The 25,902-nt window shown below is 41.8% G+C and overlaps 1 protein-coding gene across 2 annotated transcripts in view; it reads right to left on the bottom strand.

Moving 5' to 3' along the window:
- DNAH1 (dynein axonemal heavy chain 1) overlaps window positions 1–25,902 on the bottom strand; it is a 144,531-nt gene that overhangs the window by 94,373 nt on the left and 24,256 nt on the right. For both annotated transcript variants that reach the window (XM_056804959.1, XM_001380306.4), the window contains exons 7-18: window positions 23,346–23,507; window positions 22,382–22,634; window positions 21,735–21,892; window positions 19,645–19,856; window positions 17,077–17,375; window positions 13,866–14,016; window positions 12,321–12,514; window positions 9,462–9,687; window positions 4,552–4,671; window positions 2,559–2,641; window positions 2,096–2,237; window positions 1,088–1,243 (exon numbers count right to left, since the gene is read on the bottom strand). In XM_056804959.1, the coding sequence (XP_056660937.1) occupies window positions 1,088–1,243; window positions 2,096–2,237; window positions 2,559–2,641; window positions 4,552–4,671; window positions 9,462–9,687; window positions 12,321–12,514; window positions 13,866–14,016; window positions 17,077–17,375; window positions 19,645–19,856; window positions 21,735–21,892; window positions 22,382–22,634; window positions 23,346–23,507 (2,156 nt within the window). The remainder of the gene's footprint in view (window positions 1–1,087; window positions 1,244–2,095; window positions 2,238–2,558; window positions 2,642–4,551; window positions 4,672–9,461; window positions 9,688–12,320; window positions 12,515–13,865; window positions 14,017–17,076; window positions 17,376–19,644; window positions 19,857–21,734; window positions 21,893–22,381; window positions 22,635–23,345; window positions 23,508–25,902) is intronic.

Here is a 25,902-nt window from a genome sequence, read left to right on the forward strand (position 1 = left end):
TTCTGCAAAGAATGAAGAGAAGGTACATTCTCATATTTCTTCTGTGTGGTCAAGCTCTGTCACCATGATTCCAAAAGTACTATTTCCATTTTTATGTTTCTAATAACATTTTCATATTGTTTCATATTGTAGATTCGTATTGAATCTACAAATTAGGTAGCACTCTAATTTTTATGATATTTGGTAAACCTACTCTTGAGCATGAAATATCCCACTAATAAAATCATTCTGCATTCTGTTAGAGTGTTTGTAATTATATCTATATAGCTCTTGAGTATACCTTGGTAGAATGGCTCCCAAATATATATATTTTTTTAACCCTTACCTTTCGTCTTGGAGTCAATACTGTGTATTGGCTCCAAGGCAGAAGAGTGGTAAGGGCTAGGCAATGGGGGTCAAGTGACTTGCCCAGGGTCACACAGCTGGGAAATGTCTGAGGTCAGATTTGAACCTAGGACCTCCCGTCTCTAGGCCTGATTCTCAATCCACTGAGCTACCCAGCTGCCCCCCCAAATATTTTTAATACATCTTAAGGAAGTCAAAGAGAATTTTTGTATAAAATGATGCAAACACAAGAAAGCAAAACCAGGAAAACTACAATGACTATAATAATGTAAATGAAAGAAAAAAAAGGAAAAAACTGAAACTCTGTTGGTTTATAAACCATAAAGAATATTGGGACAGCAGGATGTCTCAAAAAGCAGAGTTAAAAGAAAATAATATTTTGGGCCCATACCTACATACTTAATCAAAGGAAATGTGTATTTAGTAAAGTATATCTTTTTTTTTTTTAATCCTTACTTCTGTCTTGGAATCATTACCAAGTACCAGTTCCAAAGCAGAAGAGTGGTAAGGGCTAGGCAATGGGGGTTAAGTGACTTGCCCAGGGTCACACAGCTAGAAGTGTCTAAGGCCATATTTGAACCCAAGACCTCCTGTCTCCAGGTCTAGATCTCTATCCACTAAGCCACTTAGCTGCCTTACTCAAGCACATCTCAGATGGAGAAGGACAATATAGAGGGAAAAGGATGGAGAAAGAGATGAACAATAGGAAAGCGAGTCTCAGCTATGTCACCTAGGAACCTACATTTGTGATTGGCATCCCAAAAATCCTCTCTCGATTATTATAGAGCATGGCCAACTGTTGGCACTCCTTGAGCTGCTTCTTGACCCTCCTTACTTCATTGGCTATCTCATGTGCACGTGTAATATCTGTATGAATGGAAAATCCAGCCACCATCAACTAAGGAGAAAAAGACACAAAAGTTAAGTGGAGCTTACTGAGCCACAGAAGGTCACAGAATGTCATCAAAATTGCAAAGGACCACCTAGTCCACTCCATTCCCACAAAAGAATTCTCACTACAACATCCCCAACAAATGGGCCCTGCCTTTGTCTAAAAACTCATTGTTCCCAGGGCAGTGTATTCCATTTTGGGAAAACTCTGTCAGGAAGTTTTTCTTTTAATCTATTCTAGAATCTGCCTCTCTTCAAATTTCCCCCATTTCTCCTTGTTTTACCCCAAGCAGAACAAGTTAATCCATCTTCCATATGAAAATATTTTAAATATTTGAAGCCAACTCTCAAGTTCATTTAAATCTTGTCTTCTCCAAGATAAACCCCATGAGTTCCTTCAGGTGATCCTGACATGGTATTCTGAGGAACCCTCCTCTGGTTGACTGATGGCCTTCCTAAAATCCTTTTCCAAATCTTAGCTCCTCAAGTAATGGCACTAACTTTGTATCTGTGGATATGTCTAGCAGTAGGAGTGGTCCACAGATCTGACTGGGCCTGAAGGTCTGTTGGTGTGCCCTTCCCAGAAACTGTAGCTCCCCATAGCTTGCAGGGGTACAGGAGGTAAATGTCCTCATGCTATCATGGAAAGCAAGAGTATCTCTCTATGTGCCAGGATGTGCACAAGGTACATGGATACCCCATTCCTTTCTGTAAGGAACCCCTTTCTCTAGTTTAAAATAATTCTAAATGTATTGGTGCCACTTGTCTGGAGCCCACGGCTGTCCCTGTATGGCTGCAGGAATCTCAGAGTTAAGGAGATGACATGGGGCATGGGGCATCTGCAGTCCCAGAGAAACACCTGAAGGCCATCCAGCTTTTCCAGAAAGTTGTTCTGATCCATCATCTGAATCTTATGGAACTTCTCTTCTTCTTCCTGGTGTAATTCCCGAATCAACTCAATCTGCCCAAGGATCTTATGAGGCCAATTACTCGCTGCCCATCTGAAAGGGAAAGTGGGGTGAAATGGAAATTCAGATTCCTGGGATACCAAAGGAAGCCAGTGGAAAGAGCCTGGGATTTAGAGTCAAAAGTAGATCTGAGTTCAATTCCCAGTTTTCTCAATAATGAGCGATGTGACCTTGCCTTTGGATCTCAGTTTTCTCATCTAGGAGAGTGAAATGGGCCTGAAGGTATCCAACATACCCTCCAATTCTAAATTCTGAGAATTTACATCAGTGGAGAGTAACATTGAACCCTTTTTTCCTAACAGTCCAATAAAGAGGAAAGGTGAGAGCAGAGGTGGGCTCTAAATGCTCACTTACTTGTCATTGAAATCATCATTAGTAAGATTGTAAAAGAATTCATCCGTGACCTGATAATCATCCATGACTTTCACTATCCTTTCCTGCAGAGACAGATAAGAACACGGGTTCCATTGACCTGAGCCATTCTTAGAACCGAAGTCCCTACTTCTAAGAAACACCCAAACTGAAGAGATGGGCAAAGAGCTGTGGACGGAGGCTCTCCAAAGAGGGTTCTTCTTCCCTTCTTCTCAGCCTGGAAACCATCCAAAGTCAGAGAAGTAGGACTATCTCAAGGGGGCAGACCAGGAGTATTTACAAGGGGCAGCTAGAAGAACCTGTTGGCTTTATGATCTAAAAGCTGGCAGTAGGATGAGGAGGAATAATAGTTACATGTGGATTTCTGTTCTTATTTTATAGAAATGGAAAGGAAGGGGGCAGCTGGGTTGCTCAGTGAATTGAGAGCCAGGCCGAAGGATGGGAGATACTGGGTTCAAATATGGCCTCAGACACTTCCCAGCTGTGTGACCCTGGGCAAGTCACTTAACCCCCATTGCCTAGCCCATACCACTCTTCTGCCTTGGAACCAACACACAGTATTGATTGCAAGATGGAAGGTAAGGGTTTAAAAAAATGGAAAAGAAGTCTGTAACACAGCAAGTGAGGGTCAGACCCAGGATTAACAAGGTTACAGCCCCTCTGTCCATGGCTCTTTCTAAATATATACACAATCCTGACATAAGGGGAATGAATGTCACAAGTAAGGCTCAGGTAATGTGGCAAGATAGAAAAAAGCCTTGGATCTGGGAAACTGGAGACCTGGGCCTTCAATTAACACCCAGTGGAACTTTCAACAGGCCCTTGTCCTTCTGTGGAATATTTAAAATCACTTTTTAGCTCCTCTAGAATATTAAGAAATAATATTTTTCTCTACACCTCTTTCTAGATAATGAGGTAAAACCCTTTAGAAAGATGGGTTAATTAAGTCAGGACAAAAGGAAAAAGGAACTTTAAGTGGGTGAATTAAAGGGTGGATAACCAGAAACTTGACACTTATCTAGATAGGAATATTGCCTTTCCCCAACCCTCCTATAAATGACAAGATATTGACCCATTTAATCCATCTAAAGGCAATTTCCCTTTAGGGTCTACACTAGGGTCCACTCTATGGGAACTACCCTCTTCTATTCAGAGAAGGACCCAAACCACCTACTTTTCAATTTGAATTCTCTATACAGATCTATGGATCTGATTCCTCTGGAGGAAGAGTGCATTGTCCAGGAGGAAAGAGATGGAGAGATACAGTTGCTTAGTTTTGGAATGTTAGCCCAAGCTACATTTTAAGATATTCCCTTGCTCAGGATTTCTTTAAATGTGATCTAAATTGGCTTGGAGCAGAGAATCATATCCAAGCATAAAGGGATTGTACTAGTTTGGACAGCTCTCTCTCCATGCTATAAATTGCTTGGATACACATTAATTTTAGATTAAATAAGACTGTTCCCAGCAGATGGATGCTAAAATGCAAAGTGTATAATGAGTATTTTTCTTTGATACTTCTCTGAACCTCAATTTGCAATCCCTTCCCTTCTCGGAAGATAAGTAAATAAGATGAGGGATTTCTGAGGGTCTACAATTCTATGTTCTGTGATTTAAAGACTATAACATTCTGTGGTTCAATAAGAGTATTCACTGGCATCCTAAAAGGCAAGAATGGGGGTAGCAGGCCAGGGCCAAACTCTTCCCCATGTGATTGAGTGAGGCCACCAGAGGGAGCCTGGAACAAAAGGATGGCCCTCCGCCTGCAGCAGCTGTGCCCAAATAGAAGAAAGGCTGTAGTCATTGTCTTGCTCTGCACATTGGGGTGAACAGCATGAAAGGCAGACCAAGAGAGAGTGCTGGGTCCCTAGGAGGGAGCCTTGGGGTCGAGCCCCAGCCATCTTCGTCCTTTGAAGAAGACCCACCACATCACCATGAGTGATGTTCCCTGTTGGCTCAGGGCCTACGTCAGTACCTCTAGCGCCACCAATGTTTCAGGGATAGTCTTCATCCACTCCCGGAGCTCAGACAACTCCTCAATGCTGTTGGGCTTTTCATAGATCTTCCGGCTGATGTACCGGAACTCTTCACAGACCTGCAAGAGGGAGAAGCCACATCAGATCGCCAGCTCCTCACTCCCAAATGTACCTGAGGCTACCATGTCCAGATGTGGCTCCCCAGGCAGAGGGCCCTCCTCTCCCTCCCCTGCCTCTCTCTCGAGGGGACTCATTCCCAGTTTGCGAGGCACAGGACCCCTTCTGAACTAAAAAAAGAGAAGCCATTTCAATCCTATGGGGGCTTAGGACTTTGAAACTATCTATTCCACCCTGTGGTCACAGCCTTTGACCACCAACCCCCTTTCTATGCTCTCTAATCAACTCTGAGAATTGAGTAACTGAAAATTAATAAGAACTGCAGTCAGCTGGATGGTCCAGTGGATAGAGAGCCAAGCCTAGGGACAGGAGGCCCTGGCCAAGTTACTTAACCCCCATTGCCTAGCCCTTACCATTCTTCTACCTTGGAACCAACACATAGTATTAATTTTAAGACAGAAGGTAATGGTTTAAAAAAAATCTAATAAGAGATTTATATATCTCTATAAACAGTATGTAGGGTTAGTTAGATCATTAAGACATCTAAGGAAGAATGTGGCCTTTCCTTTCTGGGAGCTTTAAACATAGCCTTCCATAGATTCTACCTACCCCTTTGGAGATCTGCTCTTCTCTAGGTCTCCATGACACAATGCTCTCTTGGTCTAACCACTTTTCAATCCTTTCTCATTTGGTGAACTCATCAGCTCCTGTGAATCTGGCAATTCTATCTAGATGATTCCTATATCTATATAATCAGCTCTAGGCTCTCTCCTGAGCTTTAGTCAGACATCTCTAATTGCCTATTGGATATTTCAAACTGAATATCCCAGAAGTATCTCAAACTCAACATGTCCAAAATGGAACTCATTTTCCTTTCCCCCTTCAAGCCCCCAAATTCAACCTTCCTTCTTTCTTTCAAGGGTATCACTGTCCTTCCAGGTCTCCAGATTCATATCCTCAGCATTATCCTTGACTGCCCTCACCTTACAAGTACAATTAAATTATCAAATCTTATAATTTCTATTTCTCCATCTCTCCTGTCCTCTTTACTCACCCACCTCCTCTTCCACCTGTCTTCAACTCTTGCCTGGACTACTGACATACTGACATACTGACTCCTAAATCATCTTCTTTCCTCAAGTCTGTCCCCATATCCCATCCCATCCCACGTCCCATCATCCATGCAGCTGCTCAAGTGGTTTTAAGTCCAGGTCTGACCCTACCAAATAAACTCCATGGATTCTTTATTGCCTCTAGGATCAAATACAAATGCCTGTGTTGGGTTTTTAGAGGCCACCATGTCCTGGCCCCAATCTACCTTTTCCAACTTTTATCACACTCCGTGGTGTAGTTACTAACACATGATACTTCATCTTCTATCTTGGACCTTTGCACAGAAGTCTTTCATGATACTTTAATAGAACTCCCCCTCAAAAAAAGTTTCTACATATTTATTTTGTACCTACTTATATATCTATAAGATATCTCCTCAAAGGATGGACTAAAAGTTCTTTTTGTCTATATCCTCAAAACCTATTAAGAGTGTCAGGTATAGGTATCTAGTAAATGTTTGCTTATTGATTAGTTCATCTTAGAGTATACTGTATAAGTTCAATATCAGTCAAAAATGCAGCTAAATGGTTCAATGGATAGAGAGCCTGGAGACAGAAGGTTCTGGATTCAAATGTAGCCTCAGACACTTCCTAACTGTGTGACCCTTGGCAAGTCTTAGTTAAACCCCATTGTCTAGCCCTTCTTGCTCTTCTGCCTTGGAACCAATACCTAGTATTGATTTTGAAATGGAAGGTAGGGATTTTAAAAAATGAATCAGGAATATAATGTGGCAGTTGTAATAATGAAAAGTAAAATTATTAAATGTAATATTAATTTTAAAAAAGAGTGTGGTCACCGTTTATAAAATTAACTCTTAAATCAGGAGTCTATTAGTAGTTTTTAACAATTAAGTTTTTAATAAAAATGGAGATATAGGAAAAAAAGGGAAATGTAGGAAAGGGACAGAAAATTTCACCTAGCTAAACACCTAAGCTGAATCAGGAAGCCTTCCACGATCGGCAAAAAACCCTTGAGGGCCAAGCAGGCACTAGAGCTTCTGTTCAAGACCCTCTTCCACCATAGCACCAACAGAGAGAGAATGAGAGAGAGAGAGAGAGAGAGAGAGAGAGAGAGAGAGACAGACAGACAGACAGACAGACAGAGACAGAGACAGAGACAGACAGAGACAGAGACAGAGACAGAGACAGACAGAGACAGAGAGACAGACAGAGACAGAGACAGAGACAGAGACACAGAGATCCATACCTTTTATCCTCTGTGCCCGTACATCCCGAAATGTATGCATGCAAAATGAGATGTAGAGTAGGAAAAACTGGGTCCTATGAGCCTAGCAATAGATTCTATCTACACACAGTCAATAGAGCTAAGATGACTCTAAACTGCCTTACAGATGATATCCAGAACAAGGGAAGCAACACTCCATCCTGGTCAGAGCATATCTGGAGAACCATCTTTAACAAAAGACATTGACAAGCTAGAGGGTATAGAGAATAATGCTCCCAGGAAGAGGATAAGACCAGGTGGGGTCTATGAATCAACAAACATTGAATAATTGGCTATTTTGTGCTAAGCACTGTGCCAGGTACTGGGGGTCTGAAGACAAAAAGGTAATAATCTCTGCCCTCAAGAAGCTTATATTCTTTTTTTTTTAATATTTTATTTGATCATTTCCAAGCATTGTTCATTAGAGACAAAGATCATTTTCTTTTCCTTCCCCCCACCCCCCATAGCCGATGCGTGATTCCACTGGGTATAACATGTGTTCTTGATTCGAACCCATTGCCATGTTGTTAGTATTTGCATTAGAGTGTTTGTTTAGAGTCTCTCCTCTGTCATGTCCCCTCAACCGCTGTAGTCAGGCAGTTGCTTTTCCTCGGTGTTTCTATTCCCACAGTTTGTCCTCTGCTTATGGATAGTGTTTTTCTCCTAGATTCCTGCAGATTGTTCAGGGACATTACACTGCCACTAATGCAAGAAGCTTATATTCTGATCGGGGGATGACATGCATATAGATGGACGTAGACAGAACAGATACCAAACAGAGACAGGTAACCTTAGGGCAATAGGATACTAGATCAAAGTCTTGAAGGAAAACAGAGATCCTAGGAGGAGGAGCTGAGGAAAGAACATGTTCCAGGCATGAGGAATAGCTAGTACAAAGGCAAAGAGACAGCAAATTGGAATACCATGAGTGAGAAGCAGCAAGAAAGCCAGCTTGGATAAATGGTAGAATTTAAGGGAGGGAGTAATTTATAATAAGGCTAGAAGAGTAGGATAGGGTCAGCTAGTGAACCTCTTTCAGTGCCCAACAAAGGAGCTTATAGTTGATCCTGGAATGGGTTCCTTGAGAATAGGAATGATGGGGTGAGGTAGAGGAACTGAAGATACTAAGCTTAAAAGAAAGGAGATTTAGGGAGTACATAACAGCTATCTTCAAGGGCACAAAATACTATCATGTGAAAAAGGAATTCAACTTCGGTTGTTTGGTCTTAATGGGGATAGATAGAAGCAATAGGTACAAATCTCAGAAAGATAGATTTAGAGTCCATATAAACAAAAATTTTCTAATACTTAGAACTACCCCAAAGTGAAATTGGCTACCTTGGGAGGTAGGGGTTGCCCCCTCATTAGAAGATGTCAAGCCATTAATACATTGCTGGAGGAGTTATGAATTGATCCAACCATTCTGGAGGGCAATTTGGAACTATGCCCAAAGGGCGCTAAAAGACTGTCTGCCCTTTGATTCAGCCATAGCACTTCTGGGTTTGTACCCCAAAGAGATAATAAGGGAAAAGACATGTACAAAAATATTCATAGCTGTGCTCTTTGTGGTGGCAAAAAATTGGAAAATGAAGGGATGCCCTTCAATTGGGGAATGGCTGAACAAATTGTGGTATATGTTGGTGATGGAATACTATTGTGCTGAAAGGAATAATAAAGTGGAGGAATTCCATGGGAACTGGAACAACCTCCAGGAAATGATGCAGAGCGAAAGGAGCAGAACCAGGAGAACATTGTACACAGAGACCAATACACTGTGGTATAATCGAACATAATGAACTTTTCTACTAGCAGCAATGCAATGATCCAGAACAATTCTGAGGGATCTTCAAGAAAGAACACTATCCATGTTCAGAGGTAGAATTGTGAGAGTAGAAACACAGAAGAAAAACACCTGCTTGATCACATGGGTTGATGGGGATATGATTAGGGATGTAGACTCTAAATGATCACTCTAGTGCAAATATTAATAATATGGAAAAAGGTCTTGATCAATGACACATGTAAAACCCAGTGGAATTGCACACCAGCATAGGTGTGAATATATATATATATATATATATATATATATATATAGGAGGGAAAGAACATGAATCTTGTAACCATGGAAAAATATTCTAAAATCAACTAATTAAATAAAATTTTCCAAAAAAAAGATGTCAAGCAAAGGTTGGAGGACCACTAGGTATACTGTAGAGAGAATATCCTTGTTCAGGTATGGATTGGGCTAAAGGGCTAAAAGTAAGAAGATCATCCAATCACAGTTTTAGAGATGCCCCTTCCAAATCTATGAACCTCAATCTGAACAAGCCTTGGACCAGTAGCCCCCAACATAGAGAAAGAGATCCATCCATCTCCTATAACAGGGCTATGGTGGTAGGAGAAATAAAGTGAAGAAAGTAGAGAGAGGGAGGGAGGAGGCCAACTTTCAACTCACGCTCTCCACTTCTTGGTGTAGGGTTTTTGCCAGAATGTCCAACATGGAGGTGGCCAGAGCTTTGCGTTTCTTGGAGAGGTTTTGCTTTGTATTTTCCACGTTGATGTAGAAGGGGCCGATGATGATATTACTGGGCAAAGAGTTATCCAAGATCTCCTTTTCCTTAAGGTGGCTCTTCACCACTTCTCTCACTTCAGAAGCAGGAGGGCACTTTGCTTCATACTCTCTGGGCATATAAACCATCACAGTCATTTATTTACTCATTCTACAAACACCTACTATAAGCAGAATGCTATGCTGAGCAAGTTTAGCCAGGGCATAGTCACTATCTTTGCTGGGCTTACAGCCTAGTCAGAGGCAGTGAGGTAAAAATGATAACTTTAACAGACAATATGACATGACAAGTTCATTGAACAGGTGGAAAAACAAAATGCTATTAAAACACTGAAACAAATTTAGAACTAGAAGGGACCTTCAGAGCTCATTTCTGCCCCTCATTTTACAGAGAAGTGAAGTGACTAATAAAAGTTGCAAAAAAGCTCTGCATATGACAGGCATCAATATATGCTCACTGCATGCACATTGGATGGTCAAATCCCAGGTCAGGCCCTATAACTCCAAATCCAATTTTCTTTCCCTACACCACTGTCCAAAGCAGGTGTTTCTTACTGGTAATGGGGAGAGAGGAGATGGTCCTTGAGCTAGCAAGAGACACATAGCATAAATTTGCTGCTGAGTATTGGACAGGTGCCATTTGGAAAGAGAATTCAAACTGGAGGGAGGGCTGATTCACAGGGGTTCCAGGACAACCTGACATCTGACCAAAATGGCCCTTCCTCTAATTTGCCTTTTCTATTTGCAGGAGTCTTAGCTCATCACTTTAGATAAATACAGACATGGGAAAGATGAGACTAGATCAGAAAAGATCTAAGAGCTTCCTTTACCCTTTCTAGAATGTTCTGGAAACCCCTGTGGCTATCCTCCCACTCTCCAAAGCCATTTTATATACACACACCCATTTTCCTTAACCCCTTTATATATATATATATATAAGGGACAAGGACTAGCTCCAACAAATTCTTGTATAGGTACTGTGAAGATTGGATTTGGCTATCTCCTGATTGTAACAATGAAGGTAATTAGGTCTTCCTTTATTGTGAAGATTAAATTGTAATCCTCTGTCTATTTTTAGATTTTAATCCCCAAAGTGTTAACTCAGTATTTAAAGTAGATCTACCCATTTTTAACCACAAAAAGGTATTAACTAACTACAAAAGGAGTGATCTAACCATTAAAGATGTGATCTAACCAAAAAAGGTGTGAACACCCATTTCCTCCTGGAGAGGAGCGTCAGCTGTGATTGGTAGATGTGAAATTTAGGGGAGGTGACAGAAGTGAAAAAGATCCTTAAATAGAGGAAACAAAGACTGAAGAGGAATCAGTCACCTCAGGCTTGTAGTGAAGGATCCGTCACTTGGAGCTGGAGGGAAGACAAACACTTGGACTTGACTGTGGAACTCTACCCTGGAAGAGCTCGTGCAGGAGACCTCAGACTGCTTTCCTTTAAGTAGGTGAGTGTAAAAGGCTGACTTAGTTTCCTTGACTTTCTGGAGGTGTGAACCTCTGAGAAAGGCCCATCATCTTGAGTCTCTTTTCCCCTGGCTGGGACTTAGAATTTCTACCTGGCTCTGAGGAAGCTGGAGTTCTGTCTCTCTCTCTCTCCCCACCCCCCCTTTTCTCTCTGCCTTAATATCTTCCCTCTATTGTAAAAATAAACTACCATAAATTCCATTTACTTTAGTAATTCATTTGGGACTTAGAAATTAAATCTCATGACCACTAATTCAGTCAAACCAAATAAATTTAACAGTACTTAGTAAGAAAGTTTTGGTGGTGTTGATAAATGAATCCCTTAAGCTAGTCTCTGATAATTATTCTGCAAAGAAAGTGGGGTATAATGGTAAAGAAATAAGATTTGGAATCACAGGACCTAGGTGTGAATCCCAGTTCTGAGACATTCTGCCTCTATGAGCTGGGACAAATCATCTCTCTCTAGGCCTCAGCTTCCTCATCTCAAAAATAAAGAGCCTGGACTTTTTTTAGTCCTTTTTTAGCCCTAGATTCTATTATCCAGAACTAGAGGAAGGCTTTCAGGGTGTGCAATAAGTCCTTGGTTGAGTACTTGAAGAAAGCTACTGACAAGAATCATCTCAGATGGAGCTACTAGGTTTCTCTGACTTCCTTCAAGCCTTTCTTGACCTCTCTTAATTCTAATGCCTTCTCTGGGTTATTTCCTATTTACCCTGTATAGAGTTTGTACATATTTATTTGCTTATTGTCTCCCCCCATTAGATTGGAAGCTCTGAAGGCAGGGACTATCTTTTGCCTCTTTTTTGTATCCTGAGACCTTACTTAGCACAGTGCCTGACACTTAGTAGATGATTAATATATGTTTATTGACTAACAGACTGGAAGCCCACACTAAGATTCAGATCTACAAAAGTACAGATGGGGCAGGCATTATAGAATGGAATCAGACCTTGAAAGGAGGCAGAGGAGGCTGCACCCTCCTTAGATCTGGGAAGAATTTCCCTCACCACACACACACACACACACACACACACACACACACACTGTTTTTCCCAGTTTTGTAGATAATGGCAAAGTTATTCTTAGCATCATCCATCTTAGAAGCCCTGGCAAGGGCAGGGACCAGGCACCAAACTGAAAGAATGATGTGGCCCACACCTAGGACTGCGGTGCACATTTGTGTCTAGTACCTCTCAGAAGCACCTGACAACCAAAATCACCCAAGAGTTCTCCATCAAATGAGGCCCAGAGAATCTAACTGCTACGTACCGGAGGAAGGTCTTAATGTCGTTGTTGTTAAGTTCCAGATGCTTTGTAAACTCCTTGGAGTAGGCTTGCAGAGGTATCAAGGCCTTCTCTATGGCATTGCAAAGAGACTTGCGTAGATCCTCCACAAGGGGCTCATGCAGCCCCACAGACTCCAGTAAAGGGATACCACTGACAAAAATATCTTCCATCACAAACTGTCCCAAGGAAAAAGAGGGAGAGAGAGACAGAGAGACAGAGAGACAGAGACAGAGACACAGAGAGAGAGACAGAGACAGAGAGAGTCAGAGACAGAGAGACAGAGACAGAGCGACAGAGGGAAAGGGAGGAGGAAAAGGAAAAGAAAAGGGAGGGGGAGGGGGGAAAGACAGACAGAGAAGAGAGAGACAGAGAGGGAGGGAGGGGGAGAGGAAGAGGGAGGGGGAGAGAGAAAGAGAGGAGAGACAGGGAGGAAGAGGGAGGGGAAACAGAGAAGGAGAGAAAGAGGGGGGAGAGAGACAGATAGAGAAAAGAGAAGAAAAGAGAGGAGAGTCAGAGAGAGGGAGACAGAGAGGAAGAGAGAGAGGAGAGAGAGAGAGAGAGAGAGAGAGAGAGAGAGAGAGAGAGAGAGAGGCATTAAGAAGTTGGCATCTGAAATGCAAAGAAGGGGCCTGAGTGAAAAACCAAAGAAGGGGCAGTGGAGAAGAAAAAAGTTCTGACATTTCTGCCAATAAGGGAGAACAAGCCCTGCCTCCCAAAAAAAAGGATTCACACAAGGATCAACAAAGACAATGCCCTTTTTGAAAATCATAGAGTCCTCCCCAGAGAAGCAAAAGACTTGTTCTACCCTTTCAGGTGATCCCCAATAGATGGATAACTCATCAAAGGCTGAAACTGCCTCAGATAGAGAAATGGCAGCCCAAGGCCTTTAGAACTAGTTCTCTCACAAATACACTTGCTGATTTCCCATATTCTGGGAATATGAAATGGAAAGAAAAGTTGTTCCAGTCACTAATGAATGGGGTTGCATCCAAATAACTGCCTCATCAGCAAGGAGTTCAACTGGTTGACTCCTAATTGACACTCAGACACCACTTCCCTTAGCAGCCCTTCCAATCTTCATTTTTAAAGTTCCTAAACTCATCTTGTCTCTTTTATCTTAGCAAAAGTCCGTGCTTCTGATTTCACTGAGAAAATGGAGACCATCCACTGGGAGCTCCCTCAGCTCTTAACACTCCACTCACACACATCTCAAAACCCCACAACATTTGCATCTATTCTTTTCTTCAGTCTCCTTGCCAGGAAGAACTCCTCTATTTGTACCTTCCATCCTGTCTCCTCTGGGAGGAGTTCAAGCCCCCATCATACCCACCCTCTTCACCTCCAATCTTTTCCTATATAATTGGCTTCTTCCCCATGGTCTTCAGTTATCTTGTGGCTTTACAGAAGGTTAACAGTACCATTCTTTGCAGCCATTCAGAGTTTCACAGCTTATCCTTGGAGCACATGCTAACACACACATGCTACCAGCATCCCCTCTAGCCACATAGCAGCTACGGACTGTTGTACCTTCTCTAGTTGAGGCACAGAGTGGGTTGCCAGAATGCCCTTGTCAAACAGATTCAGCAAAGATGACTCAAAGTTCTCAAAAGGGGTGCTGTAGTGAGAGCCATTTTGGTCCAGAACCAGGTCCACTATAAAAAGGGGATTCTTCCTGGGCCTACAAAGACAATAATAAAAACAGACATGTATATGGTGCTTTAAATATAATAAAACATTATATATATACATATATATATAAAACATATACCCAGATTATGTGTAGACATAAAATGTATTAAAATATGTTAATATATAATGCTACATATTACATGTAATATATTATATATAATCTCATTTGCTCCTTACAACCACCCAAGGAATAGGTGCTATTCTGAACACCAATATAGAGATGAGGGACCTGAGGCCAGCAGAGGTTACTTGCCCAAGGTCACATAGCTAGTAAGTATCTGAGCCTGGATTTGAATTCCCTAATCCAGGCCCAGCACACTATCCATCCTATCACCTCGTTGTCTCTAAAATAAAGATGTCATTTTCAGATCAGACCAGGGAAAGGGGAAGTGAAAATATCAAGCCAAAGGAACGGGGTCTATTTATTTATTATACCAGGTCTGGGACAATTTGTACCAAGAGGTGATGTTGAGTAACACATCTGAAAATTTCCTAGGCATGTGGTGATCAACTGAATTGGCTACCTAGCACAAGTCTGTAAGACTGCCAGGCCTGGGAAAGAATAGGCTTTATTCCTGTCCTTAAAATTCTTGGGCTCTTTTCTCTCCTGCTCCAGTCTCACATTTTCAACTGGCAACTGGACATCTCAAGTTGAATGCCTCATGGATATCTTCAACTCAACATTTCTAAAACTGAGCTATTTTCCCCCAAAAGACTCCCTCTACCCTTATAAACTTCTCTATTACTGTCAAGATTACTACCACCTCCTCGCATCCAGACTCTCAAACTGGTCATCTCCTAGCTAGACTCCTTTCTAGCCCACCCCATATCCAATCTGTCGCCAGATCCTGTCTCTTTTCATCTTGGCAGCATCTCTCATATACTGCCCCTTCACTCCTTTGACCCTAACTGTCTTGGAGCAAGCCCTTATCCCCTCAACAATTAATTAAGCATTTATTAAGGGCCTACTTGGGGGAAGCTAGGATAAAATTGGTAGAGCACCAGACCTGGAATCCGGAGGACCTGGGTTCAAATCTGGTCTCAGATATTTTCTTGTCACTTAATCCCAATTGCCTAGCCCTTATTGCTCTTCTGTGTTAGAACTGATTAAAAAAGGTAAGAGTTTTAAAAATAAATAACTTCTTCTGTTTGACTTTGTAGATCATCACCTTTCCCCTTTCTATTTTTCCAGCCTTCTTACTCCTTTCCATGTCCTCTGTCATCTAGTGAAACTGGCCTCCTCCCTTCCTATTCCTTGCACACAGTTCTGCATCTCTTGACTTGACATTTTTATTGGTTATCCCCCATTCCTGGAATGTTCTCCCTCTTTATCTCTATCTTCTAGTTTCCTTCATGTCCCAGCTAAAATCTCACTTTCTGCAAGAGCCTTTCCCAGTCCTCAATCTTAACACCTTTCCCAATTTATACGCAGCAGGTCTTGTCTGCACATAGTTGTTTTTCATGTTGTCTCCTCCCCTGGATGTGAGCTTGAGAGCAGGGGCTGTTTTTTGGCTTTCCTTGTATCTCCAATGCTTACAGAGCTTGGTACATAGTAGGCACTGAATAAAAGATGGGTGACTTGACTTATTCTTTGTGCGTGCCTTGAGCACAGACAACTAAATGGGTACCAGCGGCTCTGTTGCATAGTCTTCCACAGGGTTCCCTAAAAAGTCTGTTCTGTGTGCCTTTGGTTGACTTTCTGATCTCCCAAGACTTGGTTCCCCCTCTTCTAAAAGCAGGAGTGTTCTACTGTGACAGACACTAAGACTACTCAATGGCAGCTTGATTTCTCTATTCTAAGGTCCTGACAGCTAGGCTGGCTACACATTTCTCTGTTAGGCTGTAGGCCTGTGGGCCCCTGCTTATCACTCTACACATAGGATATCTGTACTATGAAATTCCCAATCCCATCATCAAATAATTACAGAGCTTCTTGTACATTCTTCTCATTCACTTCACAGAGAAAGGGAAGACTCAGCTGAGACATTCCAAGCCTTGAATAGTCTTTTGTTCTACCCAGGGATACGGAACCTCCAACTCTCCTTCCTCAGGCCTGGACTTATTCCTAAGCTTTTTATGGAACCCCTTGAGAGCCTCTCTCTCCACCCACTAATCCAGGAGGCAACTGAGCAATGCTGAGGTAGATGAAAAACCACTCAGTCTGCAAAGGCTTAAAAATTAACAGACTAAGGGTACAATCAAACAAGAAAGCAGATCCCCACAGAATTCTTAGGATCTACTCTTAAGTTTACTAAAGGCTATGCATAGAAAACAAGTTAAAAGGAGAATTTCTGGGGAAGCCTAGTGTCTCCTAGAGAACCTGAGGACTAAATGTTATTCCTGTCTCCCTATATAGAATGCTCACTAGTATCTTCTCAGAAGCAGAGAAGAAAGTGGATACCAGTTCTTATTTGTGTGGCATGCACAGCTGTCAGTCTAGATTCCCTACTCAAAGTCCCCTCCTAACACCTTTATGGGCACATAATAAGTACAGAAGAGGATAAAGTCCAAGGCTCTAGTAAGCCTCCCACCTAGACAATGCCTCGGATGAAGGAGCTGAAGAGGCAACACCAATGTCCCCTGATGGCCTACTAGAAGAAAGGTCTCTAAAGATTATAACAATGGCCCAAGAAGCAGAAGCAATCCAACTCAAGTAATTCAGTATTCAATAAATCTAAGAACATAAACTAATTCAGGAAGGCCTTCTTCTTTAGCAAAATATATGTTTGGAACATCACTTATAAAATGATGGATATGTCTTGTTAAGTATGCACAATTCCCTGGGAGATATTGGTACATGTCACTCTGAACTACCGGCTGACAGTTAATGGCAGTCTCTTGAAATCTTTAAGCACTGTTACTTTCTCGGGTCATCCAACCCTGACCAGCTATGGGACACAGCTGTCTGTATCCTCCCACATCCCCACCTTAGACCTGTTTCTGGGCCACAGGACTAAGTTGCCATCAATTGCACTTTGCATCCTCGCCTTCTCTGCTAGCCCTGGATTGGTGGCAGGCAGATACAATAAGCTACTTTCTCTCTTCTCACTTGTAAGGACTGTTGATGAGATCTGAACCCCAGACCAGGTCCTCAGGACAGCCTAGGACACTATAACAGGCATCCAGGATAAACTGAGTAAAGTTGACCAGAGAGTCCTGGACAAGGAACCGGATAGAGTCTTGCAGGGTGTACTTGATAAGTTCCATCAGTTTGTGAAGCTTGGACATCTGGTACACTTCCCAGTTGGTCTCATAGAGGTTATACCAGCCTTTGCTCATGTCCCTCAAGCTACTCCTGATTGCAACTTTTAGAGTGCTGACCCAGCTATCCTTCAGAAACATCTGAACCTAGAGGAAAGGGGCCAAGAAAACAAGATGTTGTGAAAACAGCCCTGATACAAAATAAATCCACAATACATCAGTATTTCTCTACAATAATAAAACCAGGAGAAAATGATGGAAAGAAAATCCTGCTCAAAATAACTAAAAATTTATAAAATCTGTGGTAATCAACCTACCAACACATACTCAGCTTTTATAGCAATATAATTATAAAATATTCTTTATCAGTAAAGGAAGATCTAAATAATTATACTAAAATTCATTGGTTCTTGTTTGTGCTATACCAATAGAATAGAAAATGATAATGCTACAGAGAGTGTTGACTCATCAAACAAAAAAGGAGTTACTTTGTAGAACTAGATGAAATTACAATAAAATTAGTTTAAGGGGGATAATCTAGAATTTTGGGGAGAAATAAAAAAATAGAAAAGAATGAGGGATAGCAATTCCAGATCTTGAACTATATTAATAATAATCACTAGAACTATGTGATACTGACTAAACTACCATAAAAGAGATCAGTGGAACAGACTACATAAGTAAGAGTCAGAAACAATCTAACTCTTAATAGGCCAGTGTTCAATCATATGAGGAGGGACTTTTCCAGAAGATGTCATTGCAATATTTTTAAAAAATAATACTGGGGGTGGGGTGGGGAATGAACCTTTAATACAATAGAGGACTTTCAAGAATAGCTGATGAAAAGACCAGAGATGAAAAGAAATAACTTGCAGACACAGGAGTCAAGAGAAATCAAGAAAGGTAAATATATTTGAGTAATTGGAAAGAGCTAAACAATGATGAGACACTCCAATAGAGAGGAGAGACAAAAGTTTTCAGAACAGATCATTTTCAAGGGTCACATGGAATGAAATAAAACAAATACAAGACCCAAATATATTCTTCCATTTTGTGGTTTTAGAAGGGAAAGGGAAAAGGGAGGAAAAGGAATAAACTAGAGAAAAAAAGAAGGGAAAGGAAATTATAATTGCATATAAATGGGATGTACCAGCAGAAAAGTCTACAAATATGGAGAAAAGAAGTGAAAAGAGCAGACATATAATGTTCTTACTCTTATCAGCACTAAATAAAATCAAACACAAACACATATACAGAGTTTAGTATAGCAATATGTGAAACTCAATAGTGGAAAAGGATGGGGTTTGGGGATAAAGGTTATCAGGATAGAAAAGGTAGAAGAATAGTAACAAGCAAAACAAATCTTATCTTGATCAAAACAGCAGGATAAGAAAAAAAAGTGTAAGAAATATAATTGGGAGTATGGGCTTAGTGAAAAAAGGAAGGATAGAGGAATGGGGACTAAGCACTTCAATTATCTATTACTAGGGTTTATCAGATTCCTTCTTTTTCTCCACTCCACACAGGAGAAAAAAAGAAAACAGTACAAAAAAAACATGATAGAGAAAAATATACAGTTAAAAGTCATCATAGTGAATGGAAATGGGATAAACTCACCCACAAAAGAGAGAAAGGTAACAGAATTGAATTAGAAAGCAGAATGTAGCAATATTTACAAAAAAATATACTTGAAACAAAAAAATTCATGGAATCAAATTGAAGAATCACAATAGAATTTACTCTACTTCAGATAAAAATCAAAAAGTCAAAGGAAGTAATCATGATCTCAGATAAGGCAACAGTGAAAAATAGACATGGTTCAAATAGATTAAGCATAGAAATTCCATATGCTTAAAGTGGGTTGGTCAATAAGCATTTATTAAGCATTCCTTACATGCCAGGTCCTATGCTAAGCTCTGGGAACACAAAGAAAAACCAAAAACTTCCTGCTCAAAAAAGAGCCCACAGTCTAATGGGGGAGACAACATGAACAACTATATAAAAACAAGACAGAAAGAGGATAAATTGGAGGTGAACAATAGAGGGAAGGCACTGGCATTATTAAGATGGGACATTAGCTGGAACTTGAAAGAATCCAAGGAAGCCAGAAGGGAAAATGAGGAGGGAGATGATTCCAGACATATACAGAAGCCAGTGAAAATGTCTCAAGTCCAGAGATGGAATTTCTTATTTGAAGAACAACAAGCAGACCAATGTCACTGTATCATAGAATATGTAGGAGGCTTAAGGTATAAGAAGAGTAAAAATGTGGGAAAGGGCCAAGGGTTTTGAATGTCAAACAGAGGACTTTCTATTTGATCCTGAAGGTGATACGGAGCCACTGGAGTTTATTGAATTATGGAGAAGGGCACTGGCATTGTTAAATATATCAACCCCCTTAGACTGTCCAGCTCACCTGGGAAAACATCTGGGATTGGATCTGTTCAAACTCCTCCAACCGCCCAAACTTGGACAGAGTATAATGGAACAGAGTCATGGCTGTCACCTTGTTACATTCAGCCCGTACTTTGCCCAGGGCTGTGATGACCTCTGTCCGGGTGAGCAGGGACACAAAAGTGAAGGCCTCCTTCTGATCCAGGAAAGGATATTCAGGCATATCAACAAGTCCTGGGTTGAAGACAGAGAGACAGATCCTTAAGGAAGCAGCTTAGGGAGAATCATTTTCACTTTGGGTTCACAAAATCACATTTCTTTTAGCTTTTAGAGGACAGGAAATCAAAGACAATTTGGAAAAACTAGATCTTCCCTGAAATAAGAATTAGAACTCAGAACAGCATCAGCCAAACACCAGTCTCATAGACTACTGAACTCTGAGGCTCTTAGTTCATTCAATTAACCTTTTTATTTAGTATTTCTGATCTGCAGGGACTTAAAATGATCTGCTCTCCAAGTTAGGGTCCAGGTCCCAGACCAGAGCAGGGCCTCTGAGGTTCTCACATTTGTTCAGAGACCCATCTTAACTCCTTGGGACCATCACTCCATCCTAGCTTCAGGGACGGCCTGTGTAGCAGTTTTTGAAAGGCAGGAGAGGGTAGGGGTTAAGATTTTGCATCTCTATACGTGGGGCACAAACAACTTTATCCATCTGTTGGCTATACCAGTTTGTACAGTGAAGCCCTGGACAAGCTTCTGCTGTCTACTTCCCATCCACATCTCTCCTTCATTTGGGGCTTCTCAGAACTGAGCCTCTGCCAAATCTTCAGGCAACAACAAACAATTCAAGTGTATGATGGGAAAGGAGAAGAATGAACATAAAGTCATTTGTGGTTCAGTACTTCCAAGTTTTGTGACAATGGGTCAACTACTTCAACCTTCTGGGTCTCAACTCCCTCCTCTATATAATGAGAATAATTATCCTTGTACCCCTCTCCCACTGGGCCTAGTGAGGAAAGCACTGAAGTACAAAGTGCTATCACGATACAAGTTACCCTCTTCTTCAGGTACTCCTAAAGCTTCAGAGCCAGATGGATGGTGGTTTCCAGGAATGATTAACAAAATGGAAATTCTCCTAGGCTGTACTTTGGACATAGCAAGTTCTTGTCAAATATGTGTCTTTGTACAAATTGAGTCATATTTGGGGGAGAGGGAGTGGCATGGCCAACGAGAGGATTTGTTTTGCTTGATGATGTTTGTAACAAGGATTTGTTATCTCAATTTCTCAATGGGGAATGAGGATAGGTGCAAGGGGGAAAAGGTGGATTGGGGAAATTTTTAATTTAAAAAATATTTATCAAATGATGAAAGAAAGTGCCTTACTTTTTTTCTTGGGTGTATCATGTCTCTCCTTAAAATGCTCTCTTTCTTCTTTGGAGATTTCTCTAAGCCAAGTTACTGGCCCATGGAGAGAAAGTCCTATTTTGGAGGCCCCTAATAGTCCTTTAGAGAACTGAGAAAGGAATGCTCATGGACCCTGGGTCCCCCCCCCCAAATCCACAGGCTATGAAATTTCCTGAAAGTTGAAGTCCACTCCCAAATCCCAAGACACATCATAAATAAGCAAGTGGAAACCAGCATTTTCTAGCCAAAAAGAAACCAGTTCTCATTAGCCCTCTATAAAGCAAAAGCAGCAAGGACAAAGAACAGGTGGCAGGGGCCTGGGTTCTTGGGGCCATAGTGACTTGATTTCTCCACCTGCCGACTAAGTCTAAGTCTAGAATCAGCTCTCAAAGACTTGAGAGGATAACCTGCCAAATACTTTTTTCTTTTTAACACATTCAATGATTGTCCCTGCTGTAGGTCTTGTGTTCTAATGCTGCTCTGAAGATTAATTTTTCCTGAGCCTTCACCATCTCATGGAGAAACAAATGAAGGGTCCTGCAGATGAGGAAACTGCTATGAGAATTAAACAATCAAAAATGGCTGCCAAGCAAACAAAGATGAGACTCAACCCAGGGCTGGTAGGAGAACTTGGTAAATGAGTTTGAAACCCAGGGGATACCAGGGAATCCAGGCCTGCTGACAGCTGAGCTGCCACCAACTCCATACCCCGCTCAGGCACTTTCTCCTCCACTTTATCTGGCAAAGTAACATAGGAAAACGTTTCTGGTTTGGCAGCTACGATCCGGTCAAAATTGATCTTGTTCATGGTTCTTTCATAGTCCAGGTTTGCCTCCTTGGCCAAAGTGACCAGCTGTTCTAGGACTCTGTGTGAATCAAGAGAAGAGGAGTTTAAGAGGAAGGAGGAGCTCTGCTCCCTGGCCTGACCTAAAACTGCCTTGGCCCTTCTTCTGGGATGGGTTTAGGGGCCACTGGACAGGAATTGAGCAAGTTATCTAAAGTTATCTAAAGAATTAGGCTAGGGCAAAACTGCTCAATGCTTCTGTCAGTATCTCACGAATGGATGGATGCTTAGTGGACTCAGTACGCCTTTTATTTCTGGGGAGCTCCTTTCCAGCTAGTGTGGTTCTGAGCTCCTTCTGGGCTCTGGTTCTGTATCCATCCAAACAAGCCAGACTAACCGTAACCTACCAACCATCCCCATCCCCATTTTGTCAGGCTGGAGCAAATTGAGTCTAAACAGCTGTTGACCAGGAAGAATTCGCCTGATCATACCTTGCCCATCTTCCAAGGCTCCTATCCTGACAGTGATTCTTGGCCCTAGGATAGTGGGGCAGAGGGAAGGAGATATTTACATGGCCCCTTTCCGCATCCTAGGGGTGCTCATGGTCCTCTGCTTGATCATTTCGAGGCTCTGTTCACTGAGGACCCTCAGACCCTCAGTGGGCATACAGTCTACATACAGATTGTACAAGAGGAGGGCCTCTGTCTTCTTTCGGAGCAAATTAGCTGCGACAACACGCTGTGTAAACACACGCGGATCCTCTGCACAAAAGAGCAACTGGATCCGGGGAATCCAAAACTGACAAGGCAAAAGGAGGGCTCTCCCTGGGGGGAAGACACACAATGGGAGAGGGATGTGATCAGAGCCTTGAGTACTCTTGACACTTCCAGAAGAATGGGAACTAAAGATTTTGTCCTTAGCCCCAAGATCACCAGGTTGAATTCTGATGACCATGTGCTCAGAAAAACAATGTCACATGATGAGAGCCCTGGACCTCTGGCCCCTGTTTGGTGACTTGGGTTCTAATTTCAGTTCTACCATTAACCAGTTTTGTGACTTTGAGCAAATCATTTCTAATCATTAGGGTTCTTTTTCCCCTTCTGAAACATGGAGACTATTCCTGATCCTTCACAGGGCTATTTTGAGAACTAGGAGCTAATGTATGTTAAAGTACTTTGAAAACTGTTAAATTGTATACAGATGTGAGATCTTATCGATTATCAATGAAGAATATCAATAAATGACCCTAGACTGGTTCAGGGGTAGAGATGAAAGGAAGAGTCAAAGGAATCCACAAGAGCAGGCCCTGTTTCCCAGGGCCACAAAATGAACTGTTGGAGAGTTAGAATTCAGAGGCTGCCTTTTGCCTAGCCATAAGACCTAGTGTCCCACACCACCCAGAAGTCATTGGTCTAAAAGCTAGAAGAATATTAGGGATTTCTAGTAAAAGGCCTCTTCTTTCCTTCTTCCTGAGCCCAGGAAAAGAGGTAGAGCTCCTTAGATGATCAACCTTGTAAGAAGCCACAAGTATGTACCTTCTGGGGTCATGCCTCCATTCAGGATAGGGTCCCCCATATCATCCCGAATCAGGCCCCTTTCATCTGTCTTATGCACCAAATACAATTTCTTCTGCTCGTCATAATCCAAAACCCCAACATGATTCCATTCGTAAATCAATTGAATGCTCTTAGGATCCTCTAGAATGAGAAAAAACCCATACAAGGTTGGATTAAGGTTAATGTCTTCTGGATGATAGCCTTAAGGATGGCTGGGGATATGCATGAGTCGGAGAAGGTGGTATAGTTCCCTTTCCCTCCCTCCCTGGGTCCCAGTAGGGCCTGGACTGCTGCTTCTGCTAACAGCAAGATGCCTCCCTCAGGAGGGAGATATACAGAAATCAGGAGGGAGATATACAGAAAGGAAAAGAGTACTCAGAACTCCTTCTCTAGCCTTTCCCCACCAGTTTTCCAGGACAGTTCTGGAAGTTGATAAAAAAAAAAAAGAGAGAGACATGATATTCTTTCTTTCCATTTTACCTTCTAGTGTATTCTCTGAGAAAGGGAAGAAAACACACTATGTGTTAGGTCATCTAGAATAAAGTAAATGGGAATGGCCCCAGTTAGGCCTGCTTTCAATTGGATGAGCTATAAAGAACCCATAATACAAAAAATCCTATTAACTGATTAACATATAGCTCCTCTTTTATAGATTTCCATATGAGGAAAGAACCTCAAGCAATCTCTGCAGAATCTAAGCTCCCAGGAAAACGTAAGCCTCTCCAGGGCAAGGACTACATAATTTTTCTCTCTGTATCCACAACCCCTAGTTGAGTGTTTTGTACATAAGAGGCACTTAATAAATGTTTATGAATCAATGAAGTTCAGGTAAAGGACAAACCAACTAAAAGAGAAGGCTGTCCTCTTTTGAGCATGAATATCTGAACTTGAAGCTGTTTCTAAGTCATTTCAAGCCTTACTCTCCTGTCCAGATTATCCATGGAAGATATTTTCCTACTGGTCACTAAAGGACAAGTAGAAGACTGAGAAAAACGTCTTAATTTGATCAGAAGACGCAGAGAAGAGACTGGATTTTCACTTAGCAGGTACAATAAGAAATATGAGACTGGTCAGTGTTCAGTTTTAAAGGGAGGATGCCTAGATTCTTTGTTCCAATCTCCTACAGAACTGTGAGATAAGCCTCCACTCTGCCTTCCAACGTGTATCTGGCTATTTGTTTCCCCCCACTCAGAAGGATTATGACTGTGGTGGAGCCTGTCCTCAGATGAGAAAAACCACACTTCTGTGGGCCTACCTACTCCTCTGTGCTGTTCCCTGGACTCCTTTGAAATCTGTTCCCTGAAGTTCCCTCTTGGATTCTCAAGCCTTCTGGCCAGAGCTAGTTTGTCTACATGGCATCATATTCCTGTGTTCCCCTCACAATTCCAGAGGGGATCAGAACAAAGAATCTATGTGTCTTTAGTTTGATGCTGTCTTCACAACCCTAGACAACAGTGTGCTGCTGTCTGTCTCTATGGAGAGGGGACTGTCAAACCCTGTGCAATGGCAAAACTTCCTTTAAGACTAAACATGAAGTAGGGACATTAATTCATTGCTGGTGGAGTTGTGAATTGATCCAACCATTCTGGAGGGCAATTTGGAACTATGCCCAAAGGGCGACAAAAGAATATCTACCCTTTGACCCAGCCATAGCACTGCTGGGTCTGTACCCCAAAGAGATAATGGACAAAAAGACTTGTACAAAAATATTCATAGCTGCGCTCTTTGTGGTGGCCCAAAACTGGAAAATGAGGGGATGCCCATCAATTGGGGAATGGCTGAACAAACTGTGGTATATGTTGGTGATGGAGTACTATTGTGCTAAAAGGAATAATAAAGTGAAGAAGTTCCATGGAGACTGGAACAACCTCCAGGAAGTGATGCAGAGCGAGAGGAGCAGAACCAGGAGAACATTGTACACAGAGACTGATACACTGTGGTATAATCGAACGTAATGTAATGGACTTCTCCATTAGTGGCGGTGTAATGTCCCTGAACAATCTGCAGGGATCTAGGAGAAAAAACACTATTCATAAGCAGAGGATAAACTGTGGGAGTAGAAACACCGAGGAAAAGCAACTGCCTGAATACAGAGGTTGAGGGGACATGACAGAGGAAAGACTCTAAATGAACACTGTAGTGCAAATACTATCAACATAGCAATGGGTTCAAATCAAGAAAACATCTAATGCCCAGTGGACTTACGCGTCGGCTATGGGGGGTGGGGGGGAGGAAAAGAAAATGATCTTTAACGAATAATGCTTGGAAATGATCAAATAAAATATATTAAAAAAAAAAAAGACTAAACATGGACAAATCTAGTATTTCTTATTGTACCCACCAAGTAAAAATCCAGTCTCATTTCTGTGTCTTCTGCACTGTCCCCTAAGGAGTCTGGGTCCAGACTAAGAATCTTTGGTCTAGAGGCATCAGAAGGACACCTCTAATGGAAGCAAATGTACATGTTGCTGTCCTGCTAAAAGGATACACAAAAATCTGTGGATGGGTTTCCAGGGCCTGAGGCTACTGCCAAGAT

The sequence above is a fragment of the Monodelphis domestica genome, chromosome 7 (assembly GCF_027887165.1).
Source record: "Monodelphis domestica isolate mMonDom1 chromosome 7, mMonDom1.pri, whole genome shotgun sequence".
NCBI lineage: Eukaryota > Metazoa > Chordata > Mammalia > Didelphimorphia > Didelphidae > Monodelphis > Monodelphis domestica.